Source organism: Myotis nattereri, assembly GCF_964212035.1.
Source record: "Myotis nattereri genome assembly, chromosome: X".
Classification (NCBI taxonomy): Eukaryota; Metazoa; Chordata; class Mammalia; order Chiroptera; family Vespertilionidae; genus Myotis; species Myotis nattereri.
The window spans coordinates 124,303,960-124,320,992 of record NC_138078.1 but is presented as its reverse complement, the minus strand read 5'-3'; the positions used below and the strand labels follow the sequence as shown (position 1 = coordinate 124,320,992).

At 39.9% G+C, this 17,033-nt stretch overlaps 1 protein-coding gene across 2 annotated transcripts in view; it reads right to left on the bottom strand.

Moving 5' to 3' along the window:
* Positions 1 to 17,033, bottom strand: part of SLC9A6 (solute carrier family 9 member A6) — a 57,741-nt gene that overhangs the window by 2,695 nt on the left and 38,013 nt on the right. The window contains exons 13-16 of one of the 2 annotated variants that reach the window (XM_081080898.1): positions 12,394 to 12,483; positions 11,180 to 11,210; positions 9,201 to 9,280; positions 6,092 to 6,197 (exon numbers count right to left, since the gene is read on the bottom strand). In XM_081080898.1, coding sequence (XP_080937024.1) covers positions 6,092 to 6,197; positions 9,201 to 9,280; positions 11,180 to 11,210; positions 12,394 to 12,483 — 307 coding nt within the window. The remainder of the gene's footprint in view (positions 1 to 6,091; positions 6,198 to 9,200; positions 9,281 to 11,179; positions 11,211 to 12,393; positions 12,484 to 17,033) is intronic. The other variant, XM_081080897.1, reaches the window with a different exon arrangement.

The following is a 17,033-nucleotide window of genomic DNA, read 5'->3' as shown; positions in this document are numbered from 1 at the left end:
AATAAATTTTAAGAATTGTTAAGAAATTCAAGAAACATTTCCAATAGCAGAATTTTCAAGGACTCCCTATTTAAAACCCCTCAGGGGTAGCAGCTACCCTTGGGATAAAGTCTAAAGTCCTTTCCTTGACCTAAAAGACATTGTTGACTTGTGCCATCAGCTTCATCTCCCACTACAGTCAACTTCCCCAACCCCAATAGCCCCATTGTGTTCTGGCTAGCCTAAGCTGCTGACAGCTGCTTAAATCTTTCAAGGTTTCACTTACCTACTGTCTCTTCTGCCCTCCTTCACGTGATTATCACCTCGTTATCCATGAGGTCTCAGCTTAGAGTCATTTTCTCTCAGAAGTCATTCTTGAATTTCCAAGACTAGCTGAGGTGTACCTGCTATGTTCTCCCCTAGTCCTGTACTTTGCCCTCTCCCTAGAGCAGCGGTTCTCAACCTGTGGGTTGCGACCCCTTTGGGGGTCGAACGACCCTTTCACAGGGGTCGCCTAAGACCATCCTGCATATCAGATATTTACATTACGATTCATAACAGTAGCAACATTATAGTTATGAAGTAGCAACAAAAATAATTTTATGGTTGGGTCACAACATGAGGAACTGTATTTAAAGGGCCAGAAGGTTGAGAACCACTGCCCTAGAGTGTCACTCACCCTTGTAACTGCAATGACACTGGTCTATTTTGCACTCTCCCCCCACTAGACTAAGTCCCTTCTATGCTCTAGTCCAGTGGTCAGCAAACTCATTAGTCAACAGAGCCAAATATCAACAGTACAACTATTGAAATTTCTTTTGAGCCAAATTTTTTAAACTTAAACTATATAGGTAGGTACACGGTTATTAACTTAATTAGGGTACTCCTAAGGCTTAGGAAGAGCCACACTCAAGGGGCCAAAAAAGCCGCATGTGGCTCACGAGCCACAGTTTGCCGACCACGGCTCTAGTCCAATAACCTAACAGTTTGGGGCATACAGAGAGAATTCACTAAACTAATTTCAATTGATTATTGAATGGACTTATATAAATGAAGCTTTTACTTCTGTATTAACAATGCCTAGAAATACAATATCCCCCAAATATGTTGAATCCTCACTGCATACTTGTCTCCCAGCTTGATAAACTTTGGTTCTAATGTAAACTTTGTGGCCCAAAGAGTATAATTGAATAAAGCTCTACAAAAGGGAAAGAAGTCAAGAATATATAGTGCCATTTTGGTAAAAAAATAATGTATGTATGCATAGAAAAGTCTAAAAGGGCATTCAACAAAATGATGACAGTTATCTTTGCATGCTAGGGTTGCTAGTAATTTTTATTTTCTTCTTTATGTTTCTGTACTATCACAAATTTTATTATAATGAATACACATTACTTTTAAAAATAAGAAAGTTATTTTTAATGTAAAGAGTAGGAATCGCCAAACCGGTTTGGCTCAGTGGATAGAGCGTCGGCCTGTGGACTGAAGGTCCCAGGTTTGATTCCGGTCGGGGGCATGTACCTTGGTTGCGGGTGCATCCCCAATGGGGGGCATACAGGAGGCAGCTGATGGATCTTTCTCTCTCGTCAATGTTTCTGACACTCTGTCCCTCTCCCTTCCTCTCTGTGAAAAACCAATAAAATATATTTAAAAAAAAATTGGAATCATTCTAACCACTCATAATGATCAAGGGGAAAAAATAACAACAACCTGTGTGTCTAATTCTCCTTAGGAGAATAGAGCTGATAGAAACATCTTACATCCAGCTCTCCAATACTATGTGTGTTTGAAATTTTAAATTTGTGTAAGAGGCCCTCGCTGGTTTGGCTCAGTGGATAGAGTGTTGACCTGCAGACTGAAGGGTCCCGGGTTCAATTCCTGTCAAGGGCACGTACCTCGGTTGCAAGTTACCTGGCCCTGGTCAGGGTGTGTGTAAGAGGCAACCAATCAACCTGTCTCTCTCACATCGATGTTTCTCTCTCCCTCTCCCTTCCACTCTCTCTAAAAATAAAGTAAAAATATCCTCGTGTAAGGATTAACAACAACAACAACAAAATTGTGTAAGATAGTCAAATAGACTGAGGAGACTACTAGACAAAATAAAATAAATTTAATTTGCTTTGCTTTGCTAGAAATTTGCCTAAATATTCAAAGATAAAGATCAAACCTGTAACAACCAACCAACTATAATTCCTTCCTGCCTAAACTAGTTAAAACACTAAGTCTAACTAGTGTCTATCACTTAATTCAGCAATGCTCAGAGAAAAGGTCTGTGACACCTTCAAATGTCAGCAGGAGCTCTTCAGCACATCCTAATGTCTTTCTTTATTAAGTTTGAAGTTTGGGGATGTATCTATCAAATTTAAAAATGCATATATGCTTTTGGACCCAGCAATTTAACCTTTAAAATCTATTCTATATACCGTTATATACTTGAGTAAATTTAGATTTACAAGGATACTCACCATAAACATTGCTTGTAATAACAATAAAGAAAAGAAAACAACTTAAAGGTCTATCCATAAGAGACTGACTAAATTAATCTTGGTATAGCCATACAATGGAGCACAATGCAGCTACAAATAAATAAAGAGAAGCCAAAGGATCACATGTACTCATAAAAAGGTAGCCATGACATATCATTAAGCAAAAAATAAAAAAGCAAGTAGCAGGACAATACACTGATTATGATCTTATTTGTGTAAGACAGTAACAGCTATATATATACACATATAAGTTTGTGAAGATAAAATATTTCAGGAGGTATTCACAATAAAACCTTAGTAGACTTCCTCTAAGGCAAGCATGTCAAACTCATGGCCTGTAGGCTACATGTGGCCCACAATGAATATTTTTGCGGCCCAGCCAATATAACAGTATGTAAGAAACATTTTAATAAAAATTTTGTAACTTAATTTTTACAATATCCTGTTATACATAATTATAAATAACAAACTACAACGCTCGCTAATGACTGATTACTATAATCATGTTGCATTCATTTCCCTTACGCGCCTTATGCGCAGGCGCACCATTTCTCTCCACTAATACTAGCAGCGAATATTTTAGCAGCCGATTGCCACGTCATTAGTCTTGTACTGATTTGTTTGGTATGAGCGACAGGAAATATTTCACTTTCGGAGAACAAGAAAAATAGGTTTATTTGTGTTATGCTTATTAATTTGTCCAATTATTCAGTGTCTGGTAAGTTAATGTTCAAGAAAAAAATATTAATTTTTATTAAAATGTTCTATTATTTTAGGTTAACGATTACTCATTTATTTGATCCCTTTGTATTCAGCATGTCTCTATCGAAATAAACCTATGTTTCTATAAAAATTGAGGCTTTTTTTTTGTGGCCCACATAAACTTAAACCTGGTTTATTTGGCCCATGTTAGCCTTTGAGTTTGACATGCTTGCCCTAAGGGATATAGGTAGGAGGAGGGCAACTTTTATTTCTCACTTTGTACATTCCATACTGTTTGAATATTCTTATAAAAAGGGGAGACTTGGACACACACACAGAGAGAACACCACGTAAAGATGAAGACAGAGATCTGTGTGATATAACTATAAGCCAAGGATGCCAAAGCTTGGCAGCAAACCCCAAGCTAGGAAACTAGGAGAGAGGCAATGGAACAGATTCTCCCTCACAGCCCTCAGAAGGAAGCAGGTCTACCAGAACTGTGAGACAATAAATTTCTGTTGTTAAACCATTCAGTTGTACTACTTGTTACAGCAGCACTAGGAAACTAATACCACAATGTTCTATTTGGCTTTATTCCACAGGACACACAGTCCTTCTGAAACTCTTCTGACTTTTGGAGATGGCTGAGTGGGTCTCTGAAATCCAAGAGCTGAGCTTCACTGATTCACCAACAGAGCTGTCTGACCCCTCTGCACAGAACCACAGAGCACAGAGGGAAAGGAGATTGTGTTTGAGAGAGGGGACTTTGGGCAATGTGGGAGGGAGAGAAGAGACAACATGGAATGTTCCGCCATCCCAGCAGCACAATCTGTCAGAAATGTAACTCATGACTAAATGTAACACAAAGCTCTAAGGCACTCCACCCTGATCCAGGTGCCACCCCCACTGAGTGAGTCTAATCATCTCCATCTATTCTCTGTGGGGTCTGCACTAACACACCACAGAGAACTGGGGGGAGTGCATGTCTGCACTGCTCCACCACAGTCTCGCCTCTCTATTCAAGATGTTGCATCAGAGTAGTCAAAATTGGCGAGCTTTCTTTTTCAAAAAATATATTTTATTGATTTTTTTAGAGAGGAAGGGAGAGAAATAGAGAGTTAGAAACATTGATGAGAGAGAAACATCGATCAGCTGCCTCCTGCACACCCCCTACTGGGGAGGTGACTGCAACCAAGGTACATGCCCTTGACTGAAATCAAACCCAGGACCCTTCAGTCTGTAGGCTGACGCTCTATCCACTGAGCCAAACCAGTTAGGACTGGTGAGTTTTCTTAACATGGGCACTTTATTTGATACCATAGATTATTTTGAAGGGTTAGGTTAGAAATAATTCTTTTTTTGGAAAGAACTTAAAAATAAAATGTTCATACATTAAAGTAAAAGCTGGTTAGCATTTGTCATTTTCTTTCTTTGTTGTACCACTTGCCAACTCATCAATCATATGTTGGTAGCTAAGAAAAAAAATATGGCATCAGCCTAACAGGCATGGCTCAGTGGTTGAGCACCAAGAGCTCACCAGTTCAATTCCTGATCAGGGCACATGTCTGGGTTATGGCTTGATCCCCATTGGGGGCCGGGGGGCGTGCAGGAGACAGCCAATTGATGATTCTCTCTCATCATTGATATTTCTACCTCTCTCTCCCTCTCTCTGAAATCAATAAAAAATATGGTATCTAGATTATATCTAGTTATGCTCACACCTCCCAGCTATGTGGAATAGAAGTAGAAAAAGCTTCCCTAAGATACAAAAGATGGTAAGTGTGAAATAAAAGATCATCTGTTGCACTTTAGGGGCATCAAAGATTGTTTTATTAATCCTCTCAATATGACTGTGACAACCTGAATTTATAAATTAAGACACATCTTTGGTACTGAGCTTAGGCTTCATACTGCAAATAAATGAAAACCAGCATGGAAATAGAATTATTTATTAAAATCACCAACAGTTAAATGAGGTACTATTCTAGATTTGTTTTCAAATGCTGTTTCAAAGGCTATCCTATCTAATAAGGAGGGAATATGCTAATTGACCTTCATCGCAAAGATGGAGGTGCCCACAGCCAACAAGGAGGGAATATGCCAACTGACTGCCCCACCCTCAAAGATGGCAGCACCCATAGCCAATAAGGAGGGAATATGCTAACTGACTGCCCCAATCTCAGAGATGGCAGCGCCCACAGCCAATAAGTAGGGAATATGCTAATTGACCATCATGCCCTCAAAGATAGTGGCACCCACAGCCAATAAGGAGGGAATATGCTAATTGACTGTCATGTCACACCCTTAAAGATGGCGGCACCCACAGCCACAAGATGGCAGCGCCCAGTCCCCTCAGCCCCACCAGGGCAGCAGGCGCATGGCCTTGCTGTACACCTGCCTCCAGAGTCCCTCAGTCCCCTCAGCACCCCAGCCACCCAGGACCGGCCCAAGGTGCAGGCAAGCCTCAGGTGGTGGCTGCCCAGCTGCCAAGGGCCTGCCCTAGGCACAGGCAAGCCTTGGATGGCAGCTGCCCAGCTGCCCAGGCCGCCCGAGGCTCAGGTAACCAGGGCCGGCTGAGGCTTGCGCTGCCAACAGTGGCAGCAGCAGAGGTGTGATGGGGACATCGCCTTCCTCTGATCGCCGGGTCACCTCCCGCCCTTGAGGGCTCCAGGACTGTGAGAGGGGGCAGGCCAGGCTGAGGGACGCCCCCTCCAGTGCATGAATTTTCATGCACCGGCCTCTAGTAAATTATATTTATAGATTTCAGTTTATTTTCTGGCTGAGCAAAATACATATGCTTATATTCCCTCTCATGGATTTTATATCTTAAAGGCAATCAAAACAAAACAAAACTAGTAACTGAACCACAGAGCAAATAAATTTAACTTAATAAAGAGCTTAGGTTTTGGATAAAACCCACTTACTTCATAAGCCTGGGGGCTGGTTAGGCATCTGGCAATGGGTCCACAGCAGGCAGGGAGTGTTGTTGTGAGAGGAGGCCCACTATGCGTCAGCAGAGGCTTCAGATAGCTGTGCTGGTTAAGGAAGAGCTGTGCTCCTTTCTTCACAAATTTAAAAGAACAACTCATTTGATAACAACCACCATCACAATATACCAACTATTTGAATGGATAGCAAAGGAATTTCACATATGTAGTCTCATTTCATCACCACATTATGTCAGTGAGATAGCAAAGGGAGCTTTTGTTATTATCTCTATATCACAGCTATGAAAACTAAGGCTCAGAGAGGCCCATGATCTGCCTCAAGTCACACAATTAAGTAAATGAAGCACCAATATTCAAAGCCAGATTGGTTTGATACCAATAATTAAGAGAGTTTGGTATTAATGTAAAAATAGACAAATAGAAAAGAGAGTCCAGAAACAGACCCGCACATATATGGCCCAGTGATTTACAACAAAGGTTCCACTGCAATTCAGTGGGTAAAGGATGCTATTTTCAATAAATGGTGCTGGGTCAATTGAATACCCAGTAGGTCTTGACCCATACCTCACAACGGACACAAACTCAATAACTAAAACAATCATACTTTTAAAAGAAAATATCTTCATGTCCTTGGGATATAAAAGATTTCTTAAGATATAAAAATCACTAATCATAAAAGAAAAGATAAAATAAACCTCATTAAAATGAAGAAGTTTTGTTCCTCAAAAGACAGGATTAAGAACATGAAAAGATGAGCTACATATTGGAAGAAAATATTCACAATACATATAACCAACAAAGAACCCAATTCAGGAATATAGAAAGAACTTCAAATCAGTTAGACAAGACAACTCACATAATGGGTAAAAGAACTGAACAGACATTTTTCAACAAAGAGGATATCAAAATGGCCAATATGAAAGGATGCTTGACCTCAGTGGTTATCAGAGAAATGCAAACTAAATCACGTGAGACATCACTACAAACCCATCAATATGGCTAAAAATGAAAAGGCTGACAAATATCATATTTTGGTGGAAATGTGGGACAACTGGAGCTCCTTAACTTGCTAATGGGGGTACAAATCGGTTACAAGCACTCTGGAAAACTGGTTGGCACTAGCTATTAAAGCTAAATATATACTTGCCCTAAATTCTACTCTTAAGTATCTAACTCAAGACAAATGAGTGCCTATGTTTACCAAAAAATATATGCATGAAAGTTTAGCTTCATTTGTAATAGCCCAAAGCTGGAAACAAACCAAATGTTTATCCATAGTAGATGGTTAAAAAACAACAACCAAACAACCCATAGTATATTCATACTATGGAACACTACACAGCAATGAAAAAAAAAACAAAACAAAAACGCGTCACTAGTACAGACAATATGGATAAAATATACAATGTTGAGTGAAAGAAGACATAAAATAGCACACATGATTCCATCTGTATGATAAACAAAAGCAGGTAAAACTAATCCATATTACTAGAAATCAGAATCGTGATTGCCCTTTTGGGGGTGGACAGGGAAGTCATTATTGACTACAAGGAAACACAGGGTACCTTCTGGGGTGCTGAAAATGTTCTACACACTTTCTATGGGTGGAAGGCACACAAGTATATACACAGGTCAAAATTCATTAAGCTATACACTTAAGATTTATGTATATTTCTGTATTTAAGTTGTATCTCAATTATAACAAACAATCTGGCTACACAAAGGAACTGAAATCTAGAGTTGATGAATCATTAATTCCACCAGGGCACTGGGTTTTAAAATTGCCAGGTCTTAGCCTACTAGTACTTAATAGGGTAATATTGAGTCAAACAAGTCTTGGTGTTTAGCTCTATAAAACTATAAAGAAAAAAAGCTATTATTCTACTCTTTCTCTATATTAGGATAAGTTAACTGATTTGTATATTATGCAGAAAATGTACAGAACATTTTATGTAGGAAACACTAAACAAATTTTGTTGAATGAGAGGGGTGAAAAGGCCCCAAGAGATGTAGAAGTGGCTTATATCCAAAATGCTGATAATGGAGCCAAAAGTAATGACATAATCATTAAACAATTTTAAAGAGCCAGGATCTCTCTCCCTAATGAGAGTCTTAATACCATAGATATGCATGCATTCTTGTTTCCTTACAGTAATCTAATTCATTTGCAGGAATACCCTGTGAAAAGTGAACATAAAAATCTAGCTGACAGAATATAGTAAGTAGTAGATTATAATGATAAGTATCCAATGCATTTTTCTTAAATATAAATGATTTTGTTCAGAAAGACAAAAGCAAGGAAAATCTTTTTATGTAGTTGTCCCAAATATGCTTCAATGGAACATAAACCAGGTTTTGATTCATTTACTGGTAAGTCTCAGCCTGAAAGAACTCCATGGTCCCTTTTTATAGTTCAATTTTCAAATGAGAAATTAATTTTGATAAATAGTGATAAAATATTTTTAAAGACATTATGAAAATAGGTTATAGACTATAACTTGACCCAAAGTATAGCTATGAAGAAGACTATTACAAGAGGACACAAATGAAACTTGGCAAACAATAAAACACTGGCATTCTGAATAGAGTAGAATCTGCCAGTCTTTGGAAAGGTCAGAGAAAAAAGGTATATCACTCATTATTGGGGTATCTAACATTAAACACTGTGTTTTTTATCTTAATCTTGTGCTTTTTCCTAAGGCAGCCTTTCCTTTTTTATTCTAGCAAGTACACTGACAAGAACCAAAAATACCTTTTTCAGGGTTCACTAAATTAGCTAAAGGACAATAAATGTTAAAGTTTGCTCAATAAAAAAACCTATGTATCAAAGAAAATCTAACATAAGGGATCTTTCGTTCCTTCACACAGCCAGCTTTTGAAATTATCAGTTCCTACTAGTTTCATGGGTTTTCAGAGGAATTCATTTGTGTGCGTTTCCTTTAATAACCTTCTCACTACACTGAGGAGAAAGGGAAGACCAAAGGTTTTATGTTCTGCTTCAGGATGGGAATGGTCAAAACAGTTGTTCCATTAAATTGCAATTGTCCATGTCCATAATACCATTTTTTTTCTCAATTAAGGATACTTATGATCAAAGTTGTACCACATCCGGAAAAGCCAGGCACTCTCGGCTTTGGTAGTTCTTCTTTCATTTTCAGGAATACCCTGCAAACAAATAATAAAGAAATCAATATATAAACAAAGATAAAAACACATTTATTTAAGAGTTATTTCTTTATACAACCAGAAATATAGCCTATTATGTATAAGGTACTCTCCAACCTGGGGGACATTAGAAATTTTCAAAGTTGCTACTATGTTCTAACATTAGCAAAATGAAATCAAGTAGGGAAATTCCATATTAAGCCTGACCAGCTAGGAGGGAAAACTAACATAGCAAGCTGGCGTCTTCGAAATAGCTTCCAAAAACATAAACTGGGTCCTTATTTGTAATGTGGTGGGGCCAGTCGTGGGGAGTTAGGTGAATGGGCTCATGTCAGCTCTGACATGAACTAGTTGGGCAAGTCCCTTCCCCTCTGTGGGCCTACCTGAATTTCTTCATGCATGCAATGTGAGGGTTAGAAAATATTTAAGGCCCTTTCTAGCACAAGTGCTCTATGGTTTTGGTTCCTTCCTGGATATAAATGAATCTTCCTTTAAATATATATACACAATAGAAAAGTGGTCAAGAATACTGCATGGACTTATAAGAGCCAAAAGAGCAATTAAGCTATAAATCTCACCACATAAACACCTGTACATCCAACACCCACACATTCCATACTTGTTATACTATTCCTCTGTGCTTCCCAGTGGACCCTCACAATATTGAGTAAACAATGTAACAACCCAAGACATCCATAGGGTTTTGAAGGCAAGGGAAAAACTGTATTTTTTTTTTCTGTATGTCACAGGTGGTATTCACCAACCTAGCTCTCTCCCTGTCACTCCATTTCCATTTCTCCTCTGTGATGACAGAGGAGACAAAGCAGGTGGAGACTAAGAGGTAATGAACAAGCATTTGTCTGGTGATCTGTATGGTAACTTTACTTTTTTTTAGACATGAGATAGAAGCATTAAGGAGCTATTATCCCCTTGGAAACTACCCCAGCAGCTGAGCATCATGGGAATTTATTCTGCCTAGTTTGCTCAGGTATTTCAAGCCCATGGAATTATACTTCAAGGTTCTTACAAAAGAGAAGTACTTACTATATCACATACACACTTATCACTCAAAACTAACAAAATTAGCATTTAGGAAATGGATCTGACTAATGATTTTTTGAACCACACCCTGAAGACAAATAGCCCAGGGCTTGTTTTAGACAAGAAAAAGAATTGTGTTTTGAAAGAGATGCTTTCCACCTTTAAAAATATTTCCGCAATTTCCCATCTAATTCTAAAGTCTAGGGCAGAGTCACATATTAAGCGGTGCTCAGAATCCATTAAAAGGTGGATGGAAAATACCAGGAAAGAGTGATCAGTCTACAGAAGGCACAAAATTACACTGTACTCAGTCTACCAGGTTCAGGTGCAGAGGAACAACTGAGAAAGTAACACATGGAAGCAGGCAAGAAAATGTGGGCAAGGCTAAGGCACAGAGTAAGAAACTGCATTCTCCTGATCAGGCAGGGAAGGCTCCAAAGCAGTTCTCAAGGGCAGCTGCTGGTCATCCAATTTGAAAGTTACACAGGAAGAGCAGCTGGAGTGGGGCTTACATCAGAGAAAAGCCTTCATGCGCAAACCCAAGTGGAAAAAGGTTCCCTGTGCCAGAACAGTCACTTGAAAACTCAGGAGTGCTTATGGGACTGTTCTTCTCTGCAGCCAAAGCCCAGGTAGGCCCACAGATATGAGAGCTGTCACCCCTGATAACCACACACTGTCTAAAATTCAGTTTTGTTTCTATCACAGAGTGAGAAAGGCCAGGAAAGATGCCAGTTAAAAGCCGATACAAATAGGATAGGATCTAAATAATGGTGGCATGAAGTCTACAGCAGATTGTTTTCTTTCCAAACAACTGTACATTTGACAGAAACGCCAGGGACAACACAAATGCATATTTACCAAATGTTCTTGGTCTGAATCAACACCAACCCTAAAGGAGAAAAACAAAAGGCAAATGAGATCTTGAAGCCAAAAAAAAAAGTCTATTCACATATGTATATTGTCAGGGAACTACTTTTTTCAATGCAGTAGCTATGGAATGGTTAATGTTTTCTTGCTTCTCTCTGGCTGTTGATATAAATTTTTGGCTCCTGCCACTTTGCTTAGCAACAGCTCAGATCCTTAGACAAGCAGGGTCTACTAATGATTCTCTTCCTACAATCCAACTTACCATTTTCAGAAAAATAACATTTGCTTCTCTGAATACAAGTCCATTATAAGCAGAGTCAGAGAAAGCAGCATTGTCCCAGTTACTGAATAAGAACTACTTACTGGGTAGTTCCAAATACAAGACTGGCACAATGCAGTTCCAGCAGGGAGTTTCATGTTTTTGGACCTCTCAGCTCTCATGGTAACATTCTGTTGTGATGACCGAAGAGAGGGTCCAATTACAGTGTTTGTTTTTTTCATAGGCTAATGGATACACATTAGCCTTGGTTCTTCATAATTCTTTTTCATCTGCTCAGAATCCTGCTTTTCTTTTCCCAGGGAACAGCTTCATTATAAAGAAGTTCTCTTTGACTCTTCTTTATCTCCTCTACACCAACAGCACTCAGCAACTCTGTTCATTCTTTCTAAGCTCTCTCTCACATCTTCTCCCCTTTCCATTCCAACTTCTCACGCTCTGGCCTCATTCTGACTCACAGGGTCTGTAGCAACTGGATGTAAGGTTTTCCAGCTGCCAAGCTCTCCCCTAGATTTTGTTATTTAGAGCATAGAACTCAGTGGGTTATTCCCTTGACAAAAGACTCTGAGAGCGGCTTACAACCCAGAGGGTAAAATCTAAAGTCCTTTGTGTGGCATTCAAAATTCTCTACAAATTAGCACCCCACCTCTCCAACCTTCCTGTCCCCTTATTCTATTCTACATACTCTCTCTTAGCCACACCTGACAACTCCTCTCCAAAATCCCTGTCCTCTCCCGAGCCTCCATGCCTCTGCTTATGCTGTTCCCTCTACCTGAAATGCACTGTCCCTTGTTTTCTTACTCCTTTTACGAGTTCCAAATGAACCATTCTCTGACCCTCTCCAAGCAGAATCATTTTTCCTTTATGTTTTAACAACACTTTCTAGAACCTTCTATAACACTTAACACAGTACAGTATAGCTATTTAGCTGTCAGTCTCCCCAAACAGACTGTGAGCTCCTTGAGGGTAAAGGTCATGTCTCAATTCATCTCTGTAGCCCCAGAGTCTAGCACAGTACCTGACACACAATAGGTGCTCAAATGTTTAGCGATTAAGGTCACTGCTACAGATAACAGAAAAAATAGCAGTGTGAGAAGCTGTAGCAGTAGCAACTCAGAATACAAATAATACTGAAGGGAGAGAAATGATGCAAGACCTCATCTGAAAGGCAAGTGAATCATGGTCAAGTACTTGAAAACAGATGGATTCATAATTCCAAGAAAGGTTCATTTCTTCTTTGTTAAAATGGCCAGAAGCTGCTCAATAGCTTCTTGAGCACATTAAACTCTAACCACATTTGTGCATCTAAAGTGACACCTAGTGGTCTTAGAGAGAAAGCACCAATTCAATGTAATAAACATTTAGAGAACACTCATTATCTGCCAGGCATTGTGCTAGGCACAGGACATAGACATGAATTAGACATGGCCCCTGCTGTCAAGGAGCTCAAGGACTAGTGGGGGAAACAGACACAACTGGAGCACAATCCCCAAAGACTCTGTAATCAGGAAGAGCTGGGTTCTAATCTGATCTCAGCTCCTTTCCAGCTGTGTGAATGAACTTAGTCAAATTATGTAGCCCAATGAACCATGATTTTATCACCTGAAAAATAGGCATAATATTCACCACACAGAGTTGCTGCAAGAATTAAATGAGAAAAATGCATCTTGAGATGTTAAAAGAGTGTCTGGTATATCATTAACATGAAGTGGTAGCTCTTATAACAATACTAGAGGCCTGGTGCACAAAATTTGTGCAGGGGGGGGGGGCGTGGAATCCCTTGGCCTGGCCTGTGCCCTCTCGCAGTCCAGGACCCCTCGAGGGATGTCCGCCTGCCAGCTTAGGCCCAATCCCCCCAGCAGTCGGACATCCCTCTCGCAGTCCAGGACCCCTCGCTCCTTACCACCCGCCTGCTCGCTGCTCCTTATCGCTCAACTTGCTGTTCCTTAGCACTGCTGCAGAGGTGGGAGAGGCTCCTGCCACCGCCACTGTGCTTGCCAGCTGTGAGCCTGGCTTCTGGCTGAGCGGCACTCCCCCTGTGGGAGCGCACTGACAAGCAGGGGGCAGCTCCTGTGTCTGCCCCCTGGTGGTCAGTGCACATCATAGCAACCAGTCGTTCTGCCGTTTGGTCGATTTGCATATTAGGGTTTTATTGTATAGGGTTGTTATTACAAGGCTAATTGAAATAAGTGCTGTTATAAAGATACCCAACATTAAGCAAATGGAAGAACGGTTCCAATACAAAAGAAGATGGCAGAAAGGAGAAGGCACTTGAGCTATGTCATTTCTTGGGAGTGAAAGAGAATTCAAGGCAAAGAAACAATGGGAGCAAATGCTCGGAGACAGAGAATTGCAAAATATGTGTGGTAAATGACAGGGAGCCAAATGTGACCATAACAAACTATGAAAAGATGTAGGAATAGCTAGTTGGTTGGCTCTAACTCACTGAGGATCTGTTGTCTATACAACAGCTGCAGTGATGCTTTTACCTTACAAAAATAATCATGTTGCTCCTTTACTTTAAAATCTTACAAGATTTCCAATTGGACTTTAAAATCCAAATTCATTACCATATCGTATGAGACCCAAAAGCAGGGGTCCACAAAATAAGGCTCATAGGCCACATCCAGTGCACTTCCTGTTTTTGTGAATAAAGTCTTATTGGAACACAACCACACAACTGACTTATGTATCATCTGTGGGGCTTTTTAAAAATATATATATTTTTATTGATTTCAGAGAGGAAGTGAGAGGTAGAAAGAGATAGAAACATCAATGATGAGAGAGAATCATTGATTGGCTGCCTCTTGCATGCTCCCCACTAGGGATCGAGCCTGCAATCTGGGCATGTGCCCTTAACCAGAATTGAACCTGGACCCTTCAGTCTGCAGGCCGATGTTCTATCCACTAAGTCAAACCAGCTAGGGCACATCTTTGGGGCGTTCATGCTAGAGTTGAATAATTGAGACAGAGACCATGTGGTCTACAAAGCCTAAATTTTACTAGCCACCCCTTTACAGGATGTGTTTGCCAACTACTGCCTCTATAGGATTTTGCCCACCTTATTTCCTATCTACACTTCAATCACTATATTCCAGCTATGTGGACTTTTTTTCCTGTTCATTAAAGAGGTCAAGTTTGTTTCTGCCTCAGGGCCTTTGCATATGCTTTTCTCTCTGCCTGGGCTGCTCTTCTTCCTGCTCACTGTTTAACTGGCAATACCCTGTCTTTCAGATAGACTGAGGTTAAATGTAGCTGAGAGAGAGAGAGAGAGAGAGAGACAGAGAGAGAGAGAGAGAGACAGAGAGAGAGAGAGAGAGAGAGACCTTTCCTCACCTCCACCTATAAAATACGTTTGATCCCTAGTCACCATCACAGTACCTTGTTTGTCATCATAAAATTTAATATCACCTAAAATTGCCATTTTCATTTGACTGCTAGTTTAGTCTTCTCCCACTAAAATATAGACTTATGAGACCAGGGACTTTTTCTTTCTTATTACTACTGCTGTACCTCTCTAGAGCAGGGTCTCAATCTTCACATTACTGACATTTTGGCACAGATCTGTGCACTGTAGGGTGTTTAGTAGCACCATGGGCCTCTACTAACTAGATGCCAATAGCAGCCTCCTATCTTAGACTGTGACAATAAAATGTCTCCAGACATTGCCAAATGTCCATTGCAGTGGGGGCGAAATCACCCTCAAATGAGAACCATTAAGTTAGAGCTTAAAACAGTGCCTAGCACATGGGATGCTCAATTTATCAAATGAATGACTAAAAGGCACATTAGCAATGTTGTGCTGAGAACTTTACAGACATTAGCTCACTGACTACTTACAACAACCCTAGGAGATGGGTACTAACACACATGACGAATGAGAAAATTGAGGCTTAAAAGGGTAAATTGAGGCTCAAGATCACAGAATTGGTAAAGGAAAGAATAAGAACTCAAAATTAATGAGGAAGAACTCAAAGTAAAGTCTAAGTCTTCATTAATCTTCAACTTTAAGGACTTATTTCAGCCTCCTCAAAATTGTACTAGCCAAATTTCGGAGTTGGGAAGTGAAACTTAAATTCCAGTCTCTCTTTGCAGAGGCCAAAAAATCCCAAAACAAAAATAACAAGAGTTAACCTAAAACTGTAAGGTAATCTATAATAATAAAAGCATAATATGCTAATTAGACCAGACGTCCTTCTGGATGAAGCCACGTCGGTGGAAGCCAAGGCAGCCGCCACAGAGGCAGGGGCTGAGCCCCTTGCACGAATTTCGTGCATAGAGCCTCTAGTATGTGAGTATGTGTGTGTGTGTGTGTGTGTGCATATAAAAAATTAAGAAACAAACTATGCCATAGGACAGGCAAGATGGGGCCAAAGAGTTTGCAAAGATGGTGAAGTGTATTCAACTTTATGTGTTATGGGGGGGTTGTGGGTTTTTTTTTTGGGGGGGGGGTAAAGCATGGATATTTTGTTTGGTTTGTGTGAAGACAAGTTAGAGAAGAGAACTGATTTTACCTAAACATTAAGACTCCATTTAAGAGTATTATTTTTCCAAAATTATTACATTTAATTTTTTTAGAATAAGGAGTCTTTATTTACAAGCTCTTGAGAAAAGGAAAATATTTAATCCTCTCAAAATTTACCACCCTCATTTCTTGATGATGTTCCTTTCTCCAACATTTAATTGTATGAAACTGAGCAACTTAGAATTTTTTAAGCCTCTATTTCCTCATTTGTAAATTGGAGCTACTGTGATTAGATAAATTTGTAAAATGCACTTCGTAAATGCCCAGAACATAGTAGGTGCTCAAAAAAAAAAATGCCCGGTCTCTCCTGAAGTAATAATCAGGGTTATACAAACATTATTTTTGTGTATTCTTTATTATATACAGCAGCACAGAAATTGCAAGAAAGGTATTTGAATAGTAAAGCAAGATAAAGATAATAATCTCATTAAAAGTGTGTTTTGCCGAAACCGGTTTGGCTCAGTGGATAGAGCGTCGGCCTGTGGACTGAGGGGTCCCAGGTTCGATTCCGGTCAAGGGCATGTACCTGGGTTGCGGGCACATCCCCAATAGGAGATGTGCAGGAGGCAGCTGATCGATGTTTCTCTCTCATCGATGTTTCTAGCTCTCTATCTCTCTCCCTTCCTCTCTATAGAAAATCAATAAAATATATTTTTTTTAAAAAAAGTGTGTTTTAAGGCTGGCTGGTCTTTAGAATGAAAAAATGTAAAACAGATTCTATAAAATGTGAAATATGGTTTTCATTAATGAACCCTAGGTATTCTGGAAGCTCAGTAGCTCTTTTTAAAAAAATATTTTTATTGATTTTAGAGAGAGGAAGGGAGAGGGAGAGAGAGATAGAAACATCAATGATGAGAGAGAATCATTGATCGGCTGCCTCCTGCACACCCCACACCAGGGATGAAGCCTGCAACTTGGGCATGTGCCTTGAATGGGAATCGAACCGTGACCTCTTGGTTCATAGGTCGACGCTCAACCACTGAGCTATGCTGGCCAGGCTCCATAGCTCTTAAGGTCTATGAAGTTTCAGCCAAACACAGGAC